The sequence below is a fragment of the Xiphias gladius genome, chromosome 2 (genome assembly GCF_016859285.1).
Source record: "Xiphias gladius isolate SHS-SW01 ecotype Sanya breed wild chromosome 2, ASM1685928v1, whole genome shotgun sequence".
In the NCBI taxonomy this organism is placed as follows: Eukaryota; Metazoa; Chordata; class Actinopteri; order Istiophoriformes; family Xiphiidae; genus Xiphias; species Xiphias gladius.
The window spans coordinates 76,579-94,704 of NC_053401.1; the positions used below are offsets into that span (position 1 = coordinate 76,579).

Below are 18,126 nucleotides of genomic sequence, written 5' to 3' on the forward strand. Positions count from 1 at the left end.
CTACACATCTAGCTGTAGTAGTGACGTTTATATTGCATACGACATATTAATGTTTGTGGCTGATGATCAGAAACTTTGGACTGACCATTTCTAACATTTTGAAGATTTTTAAACTTTTTTGTCCCCTGTTTGGTCAGACAGATAAGGTGAAGCTAAAGTAAAATAAATTTAGCTGTTCTGACTGAGGAAAGACAGAATTAGATCCACCTGCATTAGGTGACCTGACATTAAAAAAGGTGCTTACCTGCAGGTTAAAGATTTTCTGCTTAACTAATAAAGCTGCAGAGACGTCTTTTCAAATAGCGTCTGTGGACTAAATATTTCTGCCTGATGTGATAAAGACTTTTATGACTAAGATTATCAGATTGCATGTTTCAGCACATTAACAATAATTAGAGTGAATATGAAATAAATATATTCAATCAAACTGAACCAGTTTTAGCACCAGGAAGAAACGTTTAGTTTTTGCTTCTCTCCGTCTGCATCTTTTTACTTAAAGTTTCTCATGATTTACATAAAGTAAAAACATCTGCATCAGATTCTATTAACAGTTCACTGTAAGATCAAGAATATTTAAAACTGAAACACCTGTTTGAAAATGCATTGAATATTAATGAGGACGAGTTCTTTATAAACATGAAAACAGTTGTAGAAAAGAAAAAGAAAAAAGACTGAATGTTTCTGATTCAAAGGAAACAAATTTTGTCCCAGCTGTCCTCCAGGTGTCCTCAGAGAGCCACAGGTACAGAAGTGTGACATGCAGGACCTCTAGGCTGAGGGACGGCTTTTATCCTCAGGCCCTCAGACTGATCAACAGCTCTAATCCAGTGCCCCTGCCCCCACCCTGACCCACCTTATGACCCAGATAGCTTCCGCTGCCCTCCATCCTCCACACACACACACACACATACACACACATGCACATGCACACTCCACACAGTACACTCACAGACACCTACCCAATCTTTATCTCTTCTGAAATTTGATTTATTTATTTTCTTTATTTTTTCAATTTTTATTTCTATACCTTGTGTTTCCGTATTGACGGATGGCAAAGTTAGAGTTTCATTGTACAGGGAAACTTGTTTTTAACTATGCATATGAAATTAAACACTTTGCCCTGACTAATGGATTTCCACCACTCTTCCTATCCCTGCACTCTGTCCCTCTTTCCGTGTCTGTACCTGTACTTTGTTCCTGTTCCAGTTGTTGTACCTGTCCTCGTACCTGTACTGGTTCCAGTACTTTGCGTACTTGTTCCTGTCACTGTACTTTTACTTCATCCCTGTACCTTTACCTTGTTCCTCTTTCTATTCCTGTGGTTTGTTTTCATTCCTGTTCCTGGTCCTCCACCTGTAGCTGTACTCTGTAGCTCTACTTTGGTGCCATTCATGTACCTGTGCTTGTACCTTTACCCTTCCCTTTTCTAGTACTGATTCTTGTACCTGGAGCCTGTCCCTGTCCCTGTCTCTGTGCCTGGACCTTTCTTGTCATTCACGTTCCTGTACCTGTATGTTTTTGCAGTTTCCTGTCCTTGTTCCTGTCACTGTACAAACACCTTGTTCCCACTGATGTACCGGTACCTGTTTTCCCTTTTCATGTCTCTCTCTCTGACCACCTTTGGATGTGGTCTGGACAATGTGATCCAGATCAGATCACCATAAACAGTTTATCACCAGGTGGTCTTGTGGATGCAAACGTCCCTCTGTGGACAGATGTCATAGAGAACACAGAGCTGTGTTTTAAGCTCTTTGTTTTCCTTAACCAAATCTTCAGTCTGCACCATAAGAAGTTAAAGGTGAAGTCATATTAGAATATAAATGCGTTCTGTCGGAGGAGGATGAACGGAGGAAGAAAATTCTCCACAGCACAAATAAAATCTCTCAGATATAATCAGATGTGATCATGAATGAGGATCTGACTCTTTTTCTAACAGAACAGACTGAAGAATAAAAACGTTCTGCTGCTGTTTGAAGCTTAAAGGCGTTAAACTGTTTCTGTTCAGAGCTGCTGAAGGTGGTTTGTTGTGGGAGGTTTTTATTTTTTTGAATTGTTTGTTTGTAGGAGTAGGTGTGGCGGCATTAATGTTTGATCACATGACTTTCCATTTATACTGAAGAACCACTGCTATCAGGAAACAAACAGATTCATCATGTTGGAACAGAGGAATCTGTTCTGCCTGTTAACGCTGAGTTATTCTAAAAGACCTAAAGGTGGGCAGTAAATCACCTCCTCTTTTCCTTCAGTCAGGTTGGATTTCCATCAGTCTCACAAACTTCATCAGAGCTCAGAGTCCCAACAAAATGTCATCTCACTCCACATTAAGAGTTTGACATTTACTGAAGAGCCATTTAATCAATCACAGGATCTCTGTACTAAACAATCGGCCCAAGTTAAATCATGTTTTACAGGTCGCTGTAGGAACATCTAATAAATTAAAACATTTTGAGTTCAATACAACCACAAGATTTATCAAGGCATTCTCTGCACGTTTTGTTCAGATAAAATTCTTTCAGTGAAGTTGTTGTTGAATACAGACACTGTTTTCTTGTCAGCGATCAAGAGAAGACTTAATGACCAGAACGTCACCACAAGATGCAAACCCTAGGTTAACCCAAAAAACAGAAAGGCCAGGCTGTAGTTCACAAAAACACACAGGAAGGAACCAGTAGAGTTCTGGAACAACGTTCTATGGACGGATGAAACAAAAATCAACCTCTGTCAAAACTATGGAAGGAGGACTGTGTGGAGAAAAACAGCAACAGCTCACAAACCAAAGCCACCACCTCATCTGTCAAACACGGCGACGGTTCTGTCATATCACCCTCTGACTTAATGCTGCTTGTTGCATTTTCAGTTCTGGTTGGTGGGAGCTCATCTCGGTCTAATCTCGGTCTAATTTCGGTCTAATCTCCAGTTTATGGTGGCGAGTTTCCTCTGCTACCTTCACACAGTGTACCGTGTTTGTGTGTTGCATACAACCAATCACATCACTGATGTTTTTTTGTTATTTAGAGTTTTTTGTAACTTCAGTCTTTCTTTCTCTTTTTATTCTCATGAATCTCCTCTTCATCCTCTCTTCTGTCTCTTCTACATCATGTTGTTACCTGACAACGAGTGTTCTTCATATACCTGTCACAACTGTTTCTGCAAACATGCTCCTCCTCCATCATCGTCATCTGTTATCACACTGTTTTACACCTCAAGGAAAAACTGATTCAAGGACAGAAACAACCTCAATCTGAAGTTTTTCTCAGTCTGACAAACACAAACGTGTTTTCTAACCCTCTGACAGAGGAGTCGTGTCAATCTGCTGTTACTGATCTGCTGTTATTGATTGTCTCAGAATAAACTCATCAATTCATAAACAATATGTCTGACGATGTTTCATGTAAAAATCTGCTGAAAGCTTAAGATCAGATGAAGCTGCTGCAAACACATCTTCAGTAATAAACCATCTGTCAGAATCTATGAAACAATCATTCATTTAAGTTTGTCTGCAATGTCTCAGATGAGTCAGCAAACTGATGACTAAGATAAACTTCTTTTTCTTTTATTATAATAATCATCATCACCCTCACGATCATGATGATGATCTTCATTATCACCGTCCCCATCATCACATGCCTGTTTATTGTACCTGTGGCTTCATTTCAGCAGCAGCAAACAGTAGAAATTAAATCAGCCTCCAACAGACTCTCAGTCGAACTGAACTCGGATTATTTTGTGTTTTTCATTTAAAAATCATAGGTTTCTCATGTCTTTTCTTTGAGTAGAATTATTTTTCACCGTTTTCTACTTTCAGTATCTGCTGTTCCTCTGCTGCCATCTGCAGGACAAAAACTGGACAACAAAATACTCATGTTGCGGCTTTGACTGTATATATGTAAACAGAATATTATTCAAAATAAATCTAATAGATACAGCCACAATAACACAAAAAATAAGTGACAGAAAATTAAACAAAACCTAGATAAATAAATAAGAAATACTGATTAATTTGAAAGTTTTGGTTGTCATTTTGATTTAATGTGTTTCAAACACCCTGATCTGTTTTATTGCTTCCAACAGTTTTTGTAGTCTCAGTTTTTCATCAAACTGTTTTGCTTTCTAAGATCTCAAATTTGGAAAAAAATGTATCTTAAAAATACTAGATATGGATAGATAATATCTCCAGTTTATGTTTCTGGTGTGAATGCGATGTGTTCCTGTGATTGTAAATCTATTAACAGTTGTACAAACATAATTAAAACCAGGCACACGTTCACTGAACAGTGAATAAATGACACAGCAAATGAACTTTGATGAAGACTGAAGGAGTTAAACTGCATCTGAAGAAGAACCAGGAGGACAAAAGGACATTCGACAGAACAAAGACCATCAAAAACACATAATAATTCATATTTTTCCTGTTTGTTCTCATCGAACATCATCTGACAGGATTAAACCTTAAATTAAATCTGAAACAGGAAAAACAATGGGCTTTGCTCAATTTGTTCAATTTGTTCCGATTGGTCAGTGATTGAACGTCTGTCTCTGATTGGTCGATGACTGGACGTCTAATTGGTCGGTCAGACGTGGGCGTGACCTCTGACATCATTTCCCATGTCCAAATGGATCAGAAGAAGCTTGACCGGCTCGCTGGTCTCCACCGGACTGAAGGTCATTACCGAGATTCATCAGAGCACAGATACTCAGCTGGCAGGCAGCAGGAACTGCATATCCAGCTATCCTGAGAGATCGAGACGTCAATCTATAAATCGATCAATAATCACTGAATAATAGAATGTTAGATTTTATTGATGTGCAGACTGATGGACTTTCACAGAGTGAAAATGACACCTACAGTACACAGGACTTTGAGGACTTTGGATTTGCTCGTTCATCTCTTACAGTGTTTAGAGATCAGTTTCTTCACAGTCAATATGAACAAGAGGAATAATTACACAAGTGCTAAAAATATCACAAATACATGGACACACTGTCAGGGACGCTTTCCTTTAAATCCCCCCATCTATCATTTATAGTAAGTATCTGGACAGTTAGTCACTGGTTTATAGCAGGCGCTAATGTAGCTTATATGCAGATCTAAGAATGTGTGTTAATTAATGTTCAGTCTTTGTTCTAACTTCTCCTATGAAGACATATTTTACATTATTCCAGCTGTGTATTACTATGCTGTCATCCATTATCTGTTTATCCAACAGCCTCCACTGATGTGTGTCCACAGGAGGAGTTAGAGTTGGTAACCAAGACGTTAAGAAGAGAACTGTTAGGAACCAACTATTATGTCTTTAAATACTGATTGTAAAGGATAAGTAGGACAGTTATTTTTCTGGATGTTTGCTATAAAATTTGAGTGACTTCAGTGTAAAAACCATATGTTAATTGTTGTGTTTAGTTACTCACAATTTAGCTCCACTGTATGTAAAGTGAGGATCCTTCCTGCAGCAAAACACAAAGCAAAATTAAGTGAGAATTGCGACATCTTCAGTTTTGTTCAGCTCCTGCATCATCTCCTCCAACCTACTGACATGTAAAAAAAAAATGTAATATTTTTATTATTTTTTCCAATTTCTTTAATTTGAGTCATTACGGTTTATTTTCAAAGTTTGACCTCTAACCTTTGACCTCTGACCATGTGTTTTATTTTCCACCTCAGACAGAAAACATCCCTGTTCTGGTTAAAGTTTCAATTTACAACCACAGTAAGAGTACACAGTCCTTTTATTCAGTTTTTAATTCATATTATGATTCATTTGAATGTGAGTTTACAGAATTCAATGTAACATTATTTCTGTTTTTATTCACTTTATGTTTAATAGATTAATTCCAGGAGTCAGGTTTATAAATGGTGTTTATTATTAACAGTTTTTAAGATTTTGAACACAGTGATTCTCAACCTGAATAAAAGAAAAGAAAGAAAAGAAAGAGGGGGTGCATTCCAAACAAACAGCTGATCACAGAGCTTCACATTTTGTCATTAGAAACATTCATGCCTCTGACTGTCTTCTTATCCATGGCAACAGCAGCTGAGGCTTATGGGTATTGTATTATTTAAAGATATCCACCAAACTGACATATGATATATTAAACTAGACTTGCAAACATAGCAACCGAGACAACACTGAACCACAGGCACACTGATCTGGGGCGATCGGGAAGATGGGATAATTATATATAAGTCTTATTTCTTTTAACTGCAACTAGTAAACCAGGGTCCAAACAGCTGATACAACTCTGATCAGAAAGCTTGAGGAATTTCGAACCGCTGAGTAATATTATGTAAGAAATTTTTAAAAAGTGAAACACCATCATATTTTCTCCAGATTTGGTACGACAGTATTGGACGACATACCGGATGTGCAAGTCAACTTCGGTGACATTTGAATAATGTACTGGTGACCTAATAGCTAAATAGATACATAGATGGATGAATGGCTCTTATTGGCTCTAATTTGATCATTTGGAACAATGGTCATGGTCTGAAATTAGCCAGAAAAATAAAAATAATACTGATAAAATTGCAAACAAAAGCAACAGAGTTTTACCAGTGTTGGTGGTAGAAATCCAAGTAATTCAAACTGTCGGTAAGAACATGAAGTAAAATTATCCAGGAGACTCCTGAGTTTCTACGTTGAAGAACACTGGGGAGATCAACAAAGGAAAAAAAAGTTTCCTCTGCTGTGTGAATTTCTAGCTCAGGAAAAACAGAGCTGTGAAACTTTTAACGAATCCTTTTTCACAGTTAGCATTTTTCTTTCAACAATATCCCCAGTGTTACTGAAATTAAAACTTCAAAACTAGCTGAACATGTTCTGACACCAGTTTGAATTATTTAGTCTCTGTTTCTGACTAATCCGAATCTGTCCTTCATTTTGGCAAATGGATCTAAATACTACAGTACCCATGAGCCTCTGCTGTCGTTGCCATCAGAGCAGGTGTTGAATTCAAAGCAGGTCGACGTGGTTACTGAATTCACCCACAGCTCAGCTAGATTTTAGCAGTGAACTGCTGTAAGGTTCAGATTGTTTTCAGTTTTCTCAACAAATTCATCTTTAACTTCCACTCACTGTTAGCGGCTGACATCAGAGAATTTTAAGGTCTGTGACTGGCGGTTTCATGCCCAAATGCATCTTGGGAGTCGCAGTTTATGTTTACCTCAAAGTTTTTATGTACACAGGCACCTTGTAGCTTTGACATTTTTTTTATCAAAGAAGCAGATATGTTGTACTGCAGCTTCATCATTTTTTTCTGATGACGGGAGCAGGAGAGTTGCATGTTGCAGGAACCAGCAGCCCCTCACACTTCACTGCATCATAAAAACCTTTCTTTGATATATGGGTGTGTGTCATCTCCTCAGGACCTTTAAAATAAATTTGATCGGTTATTGTTCTGTCTCGACCCACAAACAATGAGAACCAGTTTGAAGCTGTCCACGTGAGAAGATAAAAACGTGTGTTGGATGAACAGTGAGCAGATCACGTGGAGATTCTGCAGTTATGTTGATTAAACGGCTGCTTCGTTTCATTTCTTTCCGACGCCGAACGGGTCGGTGGTAGCGCCACCGGCCTTCTCATCCCCCACCTGCAGGGAGGAGCCAAGGTTCGCTGTTAAACAGGTGGGGAGGATGCAACGTTGTGGGCTCATCCTTGTGATACTGAAGGTGAGACAGGTAAAGACAGAGATCACAGGTGAGACTCAAACAAACCTGAGACTGAGGATGTTCCTCAGGTTTTTCTTAGAAAGTTGGGAGTTCACTTTGTACAGTTAAAACCTTACAGATTTCAGTGTTGTTGGACGTCATATATGTGAACATGAGTGATTTTAAGCTGGTATTGACTGAATAAATAAAAGATGCAGTATTGACACTCTTAACTGCGCAGAAAGCTTTGAAACACCATGTATTTCCAACTATATAATGGCAACCATTATTAATAATATTTGTCATAGGAAGAAAAATACAAATAATTAAAAACAGATTTGGAATGTTCGGGGACCTGGACTCATAACGTCAGTGTTTCTAATATCTTGTGTATTGATATGAGTGTTGATAGGAGGTTTATCTGATTGGCTGAATTAAAACATTAGAGGGTGGAGAGATGAAAAAAATCAGTTTTTCTGTTTTAAAAATATAGACTAAAATATAAAGTTTAAGGACAGAAGAGCAGCTGTTAATGATCATCACCCCAGGGCGATTTGTTCGTTATCTTTTTATCTTTAGATGTGAGATTTTATCTCCTGACTTCAAATCAACTTTGAAGTCTGAGCCTTTTTTGTGTTTTCTGAGCCTTTTACAGAGGCTCAAAAAACACAGGTAGAGCAGGTTGAAGATTCTCATCACTCGTTCTTCTTTTTCTTTCTGTTAATTATCTCATTATCAGTACATGAGAGATGTTTCTCACATTAGTATTTTTAATCCTGTTATCTTGAGGTAATAATTGAATTACAACGATATGCTAAATTAGTTTTTTCATTATCAGATTTGCTCTAATATCCAAAAAATACTGCAATATGAAGAAAGTTAATATTTTTGGATTTTGCCACTGCTGTTATTATTCTTTGGGGAATACGCTCTAAGGTCATGCTGTAAGTTTTGGGACCACACTTCCCATAATGCCATGGAGTTAGCTGTGAGTTACAACTTGAGCACTGTTTTTTTAGTCTAGATCTGTTTCGATTTAGTCAAACTGTTCCATTAAAAGCTGCTGAGTCAGCTGTGATCAGCTCCTGTTTGCAGTGTAGCCGTTGATGTACGGACAACTGCCACTGGGTCACTGTGATACTGAAGGAAACTTAAAAACAGGAAGATTCTGACTGAAGTTCTGCAGCCGCTTTTTCCTCTGGTTTCTAAGTGGATTTCTAGAGCTTTATTCTGGAGGGACATCAGAGATCATGATAACCTAAGGAAGTGGAAGTCACGCTGAATCATATCTACATGTGTTCAGATCCACCTCTGGTAGGACTCAAAAACTGCAGCCAGGTTTTTAAATAACATGAGCTGCCTTTCAACTCAAACAGTATCTCATGGTTTCCAGTTGTAGCCACTTTACTCCAGCGTCAGTGTTAACGAGCAGCAAATTAACAAAATAAGTAAATTGAGGTCTGAAGATAATGGTTTGAAATACTAAATATATAATGATGATCTCAGTCTGGACCTAATTATCTCATCATCCTGATACTGTTTTTATAAATCCACGAATCTGCACTGAAACATGATAATTTCTCCTGATCATGACGATGATGATGTTGCCACTGGACACATCTTTTACGTCAAGATAACAGATCAAAGATCATTAATCAAGGATCATTATTCACCGCTGTTGGCGACTTCTCTAAAAGGAAGTTCTTTGGCTCCACCCACTGATGTTTGCCCTCAGCTAATCAGATTATCTCCCAGAGGTCAGAGGTCAAAGGTCAGAATAAAAAGTCCTGCGGTCATACGTACTATGGAGAAGATTCCCTGAAACACAAAGAGAGAAAGCAACACACAGAGTTTCACACCTGGACAGATGTTTACCTGTAAATACTACAGCTATACAGGTAAGTATCTGTACAGGTAAATATCTACTGAATGCTTTCATGAGGAGGAAAATCTTACACAGTGGCCAGTGGAAGACAAAAGCCGGAAAACAGTTTGACCAGTTTGAACCTTATTCAACCCTGAAACCTGATTTTTAAAAAATATGAAATTAATTTACTTACACGAAGGGACATAAACCTGTCTCATTCATCCCACTGTTCAATGTGACGCTTCTGAGGATAAAAATAAAACTTAATCAAACAAACTATAATTTTTTTAAATGACATATTCTTCTTTCTAAAACTGCAGCAATGTTTTGGTAAAATTGGTGATTCTACTGTTCAGTACTTAACATCAAGTAAGAAAAAGCCAGTTAACACCAGAGACATAGATATAAATAATAATTCAGACATGTGTGATGTGTCTTACTCTCAGTGTATCAGAATATTTTCTGAACTGACCCTGTGAAGTTGCCCAGCGTGTTGTTGACATTCTGACGAGACTCAAACCTAAAGACGGAGCAGAAAACAGGACAACCAGTTTTCAACAGAAGCCCAACACAAAAATGAAACACCGTTCCTCAGAATTATGACTTAAAATCTCATATTAACAAGACACAGAATTAAAATGTCACCCTGATCTTACACCATTCTGATCTTATATTACATGTTTGTTCCTCTTGTATGGATGTTATAATTACATAGTAATGGACTTATAATAATAAGATTTTTTTCTCAAAAATACAGCATGTCATAATTATGAAACCTTTTTCTGACTAATAATCATATATTTTAGATTATATTCTTATATGTATGTAATAATTATGTACAGGACTCTGATCACGTGACATATTCTTATCAAAAGTTTTTTTCTCATTTCTATGTTATAATTATGCAGAAGATGCAGATCTCATGAAGTTTTGATCTAATAACTACGTCATGATTATGAAGAACTCTAATTAGAACAATCTCACAACATTCATAATTATGTAGGAGATTTTGATCTTATAATGAAAAGATAAGGATCTCACAGTCGTGATTTTTTTCTCATAATTACATCAGAATAATGTACGAAACTCTGATCCTATAATTATGAGATTTCATTTTTATGATTATGTCATTATTATGTTCAACAATGTAATCTCATAAATACATACAAGACTAGACTAGATATTTTCTCATAATATTTCAAAATGATGTGTAAGTTTGCTCTTATAAATACAGGACTTTTTCCTCATACCTGTGTCAAAACTACAAGATTTGTTTCATTAGCTCAAAACAAAAATCTAGGTCTTATAATTACAATATAATATAATACAAAGTAATAGTATTGACATTTTTTCTCATAACTGTCACAATTATAATATTTGTTTTGTTCATAATTATGTATGAGATTGTGTTCTTACAATTACAAGATTTGCCTCATAACTGTGTACACAGTTCAGATCTCCTACTGATGAGAGAAGGATCTCAAGATTATTTGACTTTTTTATGAGACAGAAAAATCGATTGAGTCTTGTCATTATGATAAATCAGACCCTGTACTTTTGTTTAACCCATATGTTAAGTTACATTTCCTTCAGACTCACCTGGTGGAGTTTTCCTTTCCGTCCTCCAACAGGTGAAGACTCCCAGCGTCCTGATCATCATCTCTTCAGACAGGAAACAAAAAAATCATCACAACTCTGTCAGATTCCTCTCATTAATTCAGAATATGAATCTTATTTTATCTTCACATCATTAAACACTTGTTGTGTTTCAGGTGTGAGTTTAGATCTCACCTGGAATGGTTGGGTGAAGGAGGAAGAGGACCAGCAGACACAGAACCTATCATCATCATCATCATCATTATCATGAGAAGCAGAGCAACAGGCTGAACAGACTTCATCATCTGAGGCACAACAGACGGAGAGAGAGAGGAGGTCTGTCATTCAGAGTGGAGGGGGCTCGCCCCAACAGGCTGTATTTATAGTGAACACTCAGTTTGTTTCAAGGTCACAGCATCAGCAGGTCTGAGATCAGATTTTAACCTGCCCAGGTTAAAATCCGACCTCAGAAAACAGACATCATGCGTGTTTCCTGGCATCAGCCGACCTTCAGCTAACCTTCAGCTGACCCTCTGTCTGTCTACAGGATGAATGATGAGGATCCTCGGTGCTGTTTCAATATTTACTGTTGGACCTTATCAGCTGATATCAGCAGCTTCGTGCGAACAGCCCTGATCTCTGATCAGTTTGTTGGTTTGTTCAAGTTCATCGCAATGGAAACAGCTTTAGTTCAAGTCAGATAAGATGATTTCATCATGACATCAGCACACAAAAGTGAGAACAGGGCCTTTATTTTCTTCTCTCATATATACACAAACAGTATATCTAGCTATAAACGGAAGAATCTCTGTCTGTCTGTCTTTCTATCTTTCTGTCTGTCCTTCCATTTCTCTTTCGTCTGTATGTCTGTCTGACTGTCCTATCTTTCTGTCTGTCCATCTGTCTGTTGTCTGTCTTTCTATCTTTCTGTCTGTCCGTCAGTAAGCTTGTCTTTCTATCTGTTTTTCTATCTTTCTGTCGGCCTGTCCATCTGACTCTTTCTGTCTTTCTATCTTTCCATCTGTCTCTGTCTTTCTATCTGTCTTTTTGTCCATCTGTCTTTCTATCTGTGTTTTGTCCGTCTGTATGCTTGTCTTTCTATCTGTCTTTCTATCTTTCTGTCTGTCTTTCTATTTGTTTTTCTATCTTTCTGTCTGTCTGTCCATCTGACTCTTTCTTTCTATCTTTGTCTCTGTCTTTTTATCTTTCTGTCTTTTTGTCCGTCTGTCTTTCTATCTTTCTGTCTGTCCATCTGACTCTTTCTATCTTTCCGTCTGTCTGTCTGACACTCTGTCTGAGCAGTTCTCGTGGAGGCTTCAAACATCGCTTTCCTACATGTTTCTTTTTATACATATCTAATATTAAATAGCTCTTTACGCCTTTAAAATTCAACTGAAAGAACATTAATCGAATTCTTTACCTATTATCAATTTATTTTTATGTTTTTTACATTTATTTTGTCTTCATTCACATAAATTCATTTACTTTTATTAGTGTCTCTGACTGATAAAATCCTGTTTTGAAGTCTCATTTTTATTTATATGAACTATATCATCGTTTAGTTCATTCACTGAAAAAGTGCCAATTATGTGGGTACTTTAGTTTCAAATTTAGCAAACTCCTTACCAGACAGATCAAAAAATGTCATCACACTGATGCAGAAATCATATGAAATGTTATATTATTATAAACTAGGGAGAGACACAATGCTATTATTCCACAGATTATCATCTTATCACGTCTTTGACAGTGACATTTGAAATGTGAAAACAAATCAACTCAATATAAAAGTCAACATGTTGTCAGACATGTATATATAAGATATAAAATGTAAAATTAAATGATTATAAACAGAAGAACCGGAACTTCACAGCCAACAAGAGCATTTATTTTCCTCAACATCTATTATATTTTATAAGTTAATATATTTAAACAATCCCAAACTGGCTGACCAGACAAAAACAAAAAGCAAAAAAACAACACATCACTGTTTCCATTTTGTAATAATTTCCATCACATGAGATATTTCCAGCAGAGGAAGGAAAACTTTATATTTGTCTAAAAGCGACAGAATGAGACTCAGTCACATGTAAATCGAAATATCCTCCACTTCCTGAAAAATTGTTTTTAGTGAAAATTAAAGCAAAATGTTTCCAGACTTGTTTCCAAAAGGCAGAAATAAAAACTGAAAACAACGTGAAGTGGAATGAACAGGAACAAATCAATATGTTCAGTTACTGATACAGATAATCCACCATCACTGTGCAGGAAAACAACATCTCAGGGACATTTCTATTAATCACACAGTGTGTAAACGTTCTGTGTGTTTGTGCGTTTGGACAGTTTGTTGTTTATCGGAAGTCGTCGGCTGAGAACATGCCCTTGGCCCGGCGCAGGATGGAGTCCTTGGACGCGTCGTACGGATGCTCTTTGGATGGGATTTCCAGCACGGCTGGGATCGACTGCATGTGAGCGTCGATGGCGTGACGGATCATCTCAGCGATGAACTGGTTGATCAGGATGATGCCAATGTCGTTACGCGCCAAGAAGCTCCTGCAGAGAGAGAGGTAGAAGGAGAGGGACTGGGTTAAGTCCCTCGGTTAAGAGAACATGGAAAAACTGACAAACACCACACCAAACTCCATTCACATTTATATCTATTTAACATTATTTGACATAGAGGGAAATGTGCATTTAGTAAAATACTTATGTAAGTTATGTTATTTTATGAACTAATAGCAGCCATATGTGAATTAACCATTTAAAAATTAATTTAATTATTTTAAAAAAATGTTATCTGTTTATTAAAAAATGTTTCAGTCAACTTCTACAACAGATTAATAGATGAGAATAACTTTAAACTGTTTAATTTCTGGATGGAGTTTGGTGTTGGGATTCCAGAATAAACACATTTATTCACGGTAGAGAACACATTTCACTAGGATTACTAACCTCAAATTACACCCAAGAGAACTCCATTCAAATTTTCGACCAATTTAACATTATTGTTTATGCTGATACATTTTGAATTCAGCATTTTGAAATGAAAACATGTTTTTAATTAATTAATATTTGTTGCTAGCTGCATTATCTATATGCAGAGGTGACATTTGGTCCCTGATGATTAAAACTGTTTTCAGCCAAGTTCTGCAAAGAATTAATCCACAAGAAAACTTAAAAATACGTGAATTTCGAATGGAGTTTTGTTTTCGGTTAATGGTTAGTTTAGTCATAAACCCAGTACAGGACGAAAGGTCTCAAAGGCTACAACTGGGAGTATGGATCCAAAAACACCAGACCATACTCCATTCAATTTATTATTATTATTTTTTTTTAATCAGAAGAGCATTCCGTATGATGCTGAATAATTTTGAATCCAGCCTTTAGCAGACTACTAAAAAAGTTTCGATTAATTCATATTCGTTGCTTTCTGAATTATTTAAATTCCGAGTTGACATTTGGCTTCTGGCTTTTAAAAAAAATTCAGCCAAAGAAATCAGTTCATTAAAAGATGAGTAAAACTTTAAATTGCATGATATAGGAATGGAGTTTAGTGCAACATCCCTCAGTAAATAACAGTAAATCGTTGTTACTTGAAGGTCTCCTCGATCTCCGTGATGCTAGTGTCCTTCTCCACCACCAAGAAATTCGGTTTTCGGTTCTTGTTGAGTTCACCGATCCCACCGAGCAGGAAGCCGGTGCAAGTGTCCTCATCACCGATCACGGCGATCAGTTTCCCGCGGCCGGCCATCGCGGAGCGTTCAAATATTAAGATTTAACCGAGAAACGGAGAAAATATTCAGCCTTTTTTTTACTGACAGATCATGCAGATCATACAGATCATGTGAGAATATCAGCTGACTGCAACTTCCGGTTTAGTTACAGAGGTTCGCGCTCTCTGCTGATCGGAGGACAAAACATGTCAAAATAAATATAAAATCAAACCGGTAGTTTTAAACTAAACTGGTTTTAAACTCTTTCCTTAAAATCTTTAAAAGTTAAAAACGTTTTGACCGTTAATGTGGTTTGATGGGACAAGTTTTTCTCTGTAACAAAAAGGTTTTTTTAGTGTATATTTAACGGTCTTATTCAACACTTCAAGTATTAGCTTTTATAATTTTTTTTATGTTACTAATACTAGTACTGTCCCGAGTGTTGTTTTTTATATTCTCATTAATATGAATCATTAATTTCATAATAATAAAAAACAACACTTCATTATGTTTTTACAGTTGTGGACGTGGGTGTGATGTGCAAAATCTTATCATAAAAAGAAAGAGAGAAAGAAAAAAGTTCGTGTCCTTCATGCGGAGACGCCCAATAAATATTTATATAAATATCCAAATACATACATATATATGTACTTGTGATGGTTATAATAATGATAATTATTATTATTATCATTAATAATAATAACAACAATAATAATAATAATGTAATCAAATGTAATAAAAATGAAATAACGTAAAAGTGAAATTACTATCATTAAATAAAGTGTGTTGTAAACGTGTGGACATAAGTCTTCATAAAATATATCGGTAATGAATCAGTTTAAATTTCACTGATCGTGTTGATTTTCAGTTGTTTTGTAATTTACAGCAGCACATGAAGGCCTCATTGGTCACGTGAAAAATCACAAGAAAAACGGAAGTGCGGCTGAGTTACAACTTGTAAATAGAGAATAAAAGGAAGAATGGTGAGTGTGACACGTAAATGTTTTCTGTTGTTTCTTTTTATATATATATATTTTTATCATCTTTATAAAGTTGTGCAACTCTCAGTCTTTATAACGTTGTTTAACTCTCACAGTTAACGCTGATTAGCCTATTAGCAGTTAGCAGCCTACTTGCTTCACTTTACCCTTTCTCTGTGGTCTTCAGACGACAGCAGCTCTAACTGCGGGTCTGGAGCGGATCCCGGATCAGCTCGGGTACCTGGTCATCAGTGAAGACGGGGTTCTGGCCGTGAGTGTTTTATCTTGAACAGCTAATTGAGCTATGTTTACTGAGTTACATGACTAAACTCCGTTCACATTTCTGTCATTTTAACATTCCCGTTGATCCTCATAAACCTTCACCCAGTATAACAAAAATAAAGAAATCATATAAAAACAACAGGAGCTACTGGTTTATTCTGGATTATTTATGTCCTGTTTTGACATTTGGTGGCTGATGATTAATAAAATATTTTCAGTCAAATTCTGCAAGGACGTCATAGACAAGAAAATATTAAATTGCTGGATTTTCGTGTGAGGCATATTTTAATCACAGAGAGGCTAATAATGGAACACAGAAACACCAAACTCGATTCAAATATCTATCAGATTAACATTCCTGTTGATACTGGTAAATTTGAACGTAGCATAACGAGAGTAAAGACCGTTGATGAAATGATATGAGCTACTGATTAATTCAGCATTTTTTGCTCGATTGTTGAAATGTTGATTTGACGTTTTGTAGCTAAGCATTAAAAGTATTTTCAGTTATTATGTTTTAAGAGGAATTAATCGATATAAAACCGTTTCAATTTTTGGTTTCTGTATTTAGTTTGGTGTTTGGGGTAGTTTAGTGACAGCACAGAGCACACGGCAGGGAAGCGAAAACTGAGATAATTGACACAGAAAAACCAAACCCCATTCACATTTCTAGCAATAAACATTCCTGCTGATACCAGTTAATGTGAACCTAGTGTAACAAATTTTAAAACACTTTATGACTGGACAGGACGGCTAATGAATTCTGCATTGGTTGCTGGATTAGTTATATGCGGATTTGATATTTTGGTCCCTGATGATTATAAATATAGTCAGTCAATGTCTATAAGGAATTAATGGATAAGAAAATAATAAACTGTTTGTTTAATGAAATTTGGTGGGTTTTTTAAATGGATGGTTTGTTGACCAGATTATTGACCCTAAAATGTGTAACCAAACTTCACTCGAATTGATACTGAATAAAGGTGAACTAAGCATTTATAAAATTGAGGGGGGAAAAAAATCCAACAATTTAGATGAGGAATTAATAATTTTAAACTGCTTAATTTTTGAATGGAGTTTGGTGTTTGGATTAGTTATTGTTTAAACATGGAGAATTCAGCCATTATAAAATTACCAAGACGTTTCGTAGGCATGAAAAGATGACAAAATGCTAAATTGATGGAATTTTGAATGGAGGCTGGTGTATAGTATGTGATCTATATACATCAGAAGAAGTTAGTAATAAAATATTACAAATATCCTGATTAAAAGGTTTCTTGCCAGTTGGTTCGTCAGGGATTGTCCTGACCTCTGAGCTTTGACCCCGGATGTTTCCACGTTTTCAGTCTGCAGGTGAGCTGGAGAACGATGAACACACAGCAGGTGTGATGATGGAGATGGTTCGAACAGCGAGTCGTTTCAAGTTACCTGGATCAGCTGATCCACCTTTCAAACGCATGTCAGGTAACACACACACACACACACACACACACACACACCAGACTTAATTTGTTTTCCTCTTATTTTCTAGTCGCAGTTTTAATGATGCTCAGGTTATCCTGCATTAAACTAAAGTTAACCCTCTCACCTGCACTCACCTGTGGTCATGTGTTTTCTGTCCTCAGTGATTCTGGAGGAATTCGTTTACACGGTGACGGTTTCTGGTCAGAAAGTTTTCGTGGTCAAACGTCAGAACAACCAGCAGGAGCCAGTCAGTGTTTAAAAGATTGAGGTCAGGTGGTCATGATGATGATGATGATGATGATGATGATGATGATGATGATGATGATGATGATGATGATGATGATGATGATGGTGGTAAAGGTCAGGGGTCAACAGTTTGCCCATCACAGTTATCTGCAGCTGATTTCTGATCAGTTTCTAACTCTGGTGAACTCAGTATGTGTTTGATGTCCATTGTTGTTTTGTCGTATTAAATCTGTTTGTCTCAATAAAATGATTTGAGGTTTTGCGCTTTGTCACATTTTGTCCAGAATCAGCAGAGAAACGATTCAAACTTCGTGATTAAATCCAGCACACATG

General features: G+C 36.6%; 3 protein-coding genes across 10 annotated transcripts; 1 reads left to right on the forward strand and 2 right to left on the reverse strand.

The window, feature by feature from the left end:
- Positions 1-3,998: 3,998 nt before the first annotated feature.
- Positions 3,999-11,433, reverse strand: zgc:193726 (uncharacterized protein LOC561161 homolog). Of its 5 annotated transcripts, none has more exons than XM_040149237.1 (6): positions 11,304-11,433; positions 11,112-11,174; positions 9,985-10,032; positions 9,706-9,756; positions 5,410-5,445; positions 3,999-4,732 (listed from the first exon to the last, which is right to left on the reverse strand). In XM_040149237.1, the coding sequence occupies exons 1-6, from the start codon at positions 11,411-11,413 to the stop codon at positions 4,597-4,599; spliced, it is 444 nt and encodes a 147-aa protein (XP_040005171.1). In that variant the 5' UTR covers positions 11,414-11,433; the 3' UTR covers positions 3,999-4,596. The 5 variants fall into 5 exon arrangements, with proteins under 5 accessions (XP_040005171.1, XP_040005194.1, XP_040005180.1 ...); XM_040149260.1 differs by having other exon boundaries at positions 4,640-4,727; XM_040149268.1 differs by lacking the exons at positions 3,999-4,732; positions 5,410-5,445 and adding exons at positions 7,549-7,651; positions 9,449-9,463.
- A 1,541-nt stretch (positions 11,434-12,974) lies between these two features.
- Positions 12,975-14,995, reverse strand: atp6v1f (ATPase H+ transporting V1 subunit F). The gene is made up of 2 exons (XM_040139958.1): positions 14,702-14,995; positions 12,975-13,661 (listed from the first exon to the last, which is right to left on the reverse strand). The coding sequence occupies exons 1-2, from the start codon at positions 14,857-14,859 to the stop codon at positions 13,460-13,462; spliced, it is 360 nt and encodes a 119-aa protein (XP_039995892.1). The 5' UTR covers positions 14,860-14,995; the 3' UTR covers positions 12,975-13,459.
- Positions 14,996-15,698: 703 nt separating this feature from the next.
- On the forward strand, positions 15,699-18,053 carry lamtor4 (late endosomal/lysosomal adaptor, MAPK and MTOR activator 4). Of its 4 annotated transcripts, none has more exons than XM_040139993.1 (5): positions 15,699-15,804; positions 15,989-16,072; positions 17,430-17,547; positions 17,709-17,826; positions 17,860-18,053. In XM_040139993.1, exons 1-4 carry the CDS (start codon positions 15,802-15,804, stop codon positions 17,804-17,806), a joined length of 303 nt encoding a protein of 100 aa, XP_039995927.1. In that variant the 5' UTR covers positions 15,699-15,801; the 3' UTR covers positions 17,807-17,826; positions 17,860-18,053. The 4 variants fall into 4 exon arrangements, with proteins under 4 accessions (XP_039995927.1, XP_039995912.1, XP_039995904.1 ...); XM_040139978.1 differs by having other exon boundaries at positions 17,863-18,053; XM_040139970.1 differs by having other exon boundaries at positions 17,870-18,053.
- Positions 18,054-18,126: the final 73 nt, after the last annotated feature.

Excerpts from the sequence above, each read along its gene's own strand:
- zgc:193726 (XM_040149237.1), bottom strand. The coding sequence starts at position 11,413 with ATGATGAAGTCTGTTCAGCCTGTTGCTCTGCTTCTCATGATAATGATG. Across the intron at positions 11,175-11,303 it reads CCTTCACCCAACCATTCCAG|AGATGATGATCAGGACGCTG; the intron begins GTGAGATCTAAA and ends TCCTGTCTGAAG. Across the intron at positions 5,446-9,705 it reads ACAGGTTTATGTCCCTTCGT|GAAGGATCCTCACTTTACAT; the intron begins GTAAGTAAATTA and ends GTTTTGCTGCAG.
- atp6v1f (XM_040139958.1), bottom strand. The coding sequence starts at position 14,859 with ATGGCCGGCCGCGGGAAACTGATCGCCGTGATCGGTGATGAGGACACT. Across the intron at positions 13,662-14,701 it reads GAGATCGAGGAGACCTTCAA|GAGCTTCTTGGCGCGTAACG; the intron begins GTAACAACGATT and ends CTCTCTCTGCAG.
- lamtor4 (XM_040139993.1), top strand. Across the intron at positions 16,073-17,429 it reads GTGAAGACGGGGTTCTGGCC|TCTGCAGGTGAGCTGGAGAA; the intron begins GTGAGTGTTTTA and ends CCACGTTTTCAG. Across the intron at positions 17,548-17,708 it reads ACCTTTCAAACGCATGTCAG|TGATTCTGGAGGAATTCGTT; the intron begins GTAACACACACA and ends TTCTGTCCTCAG.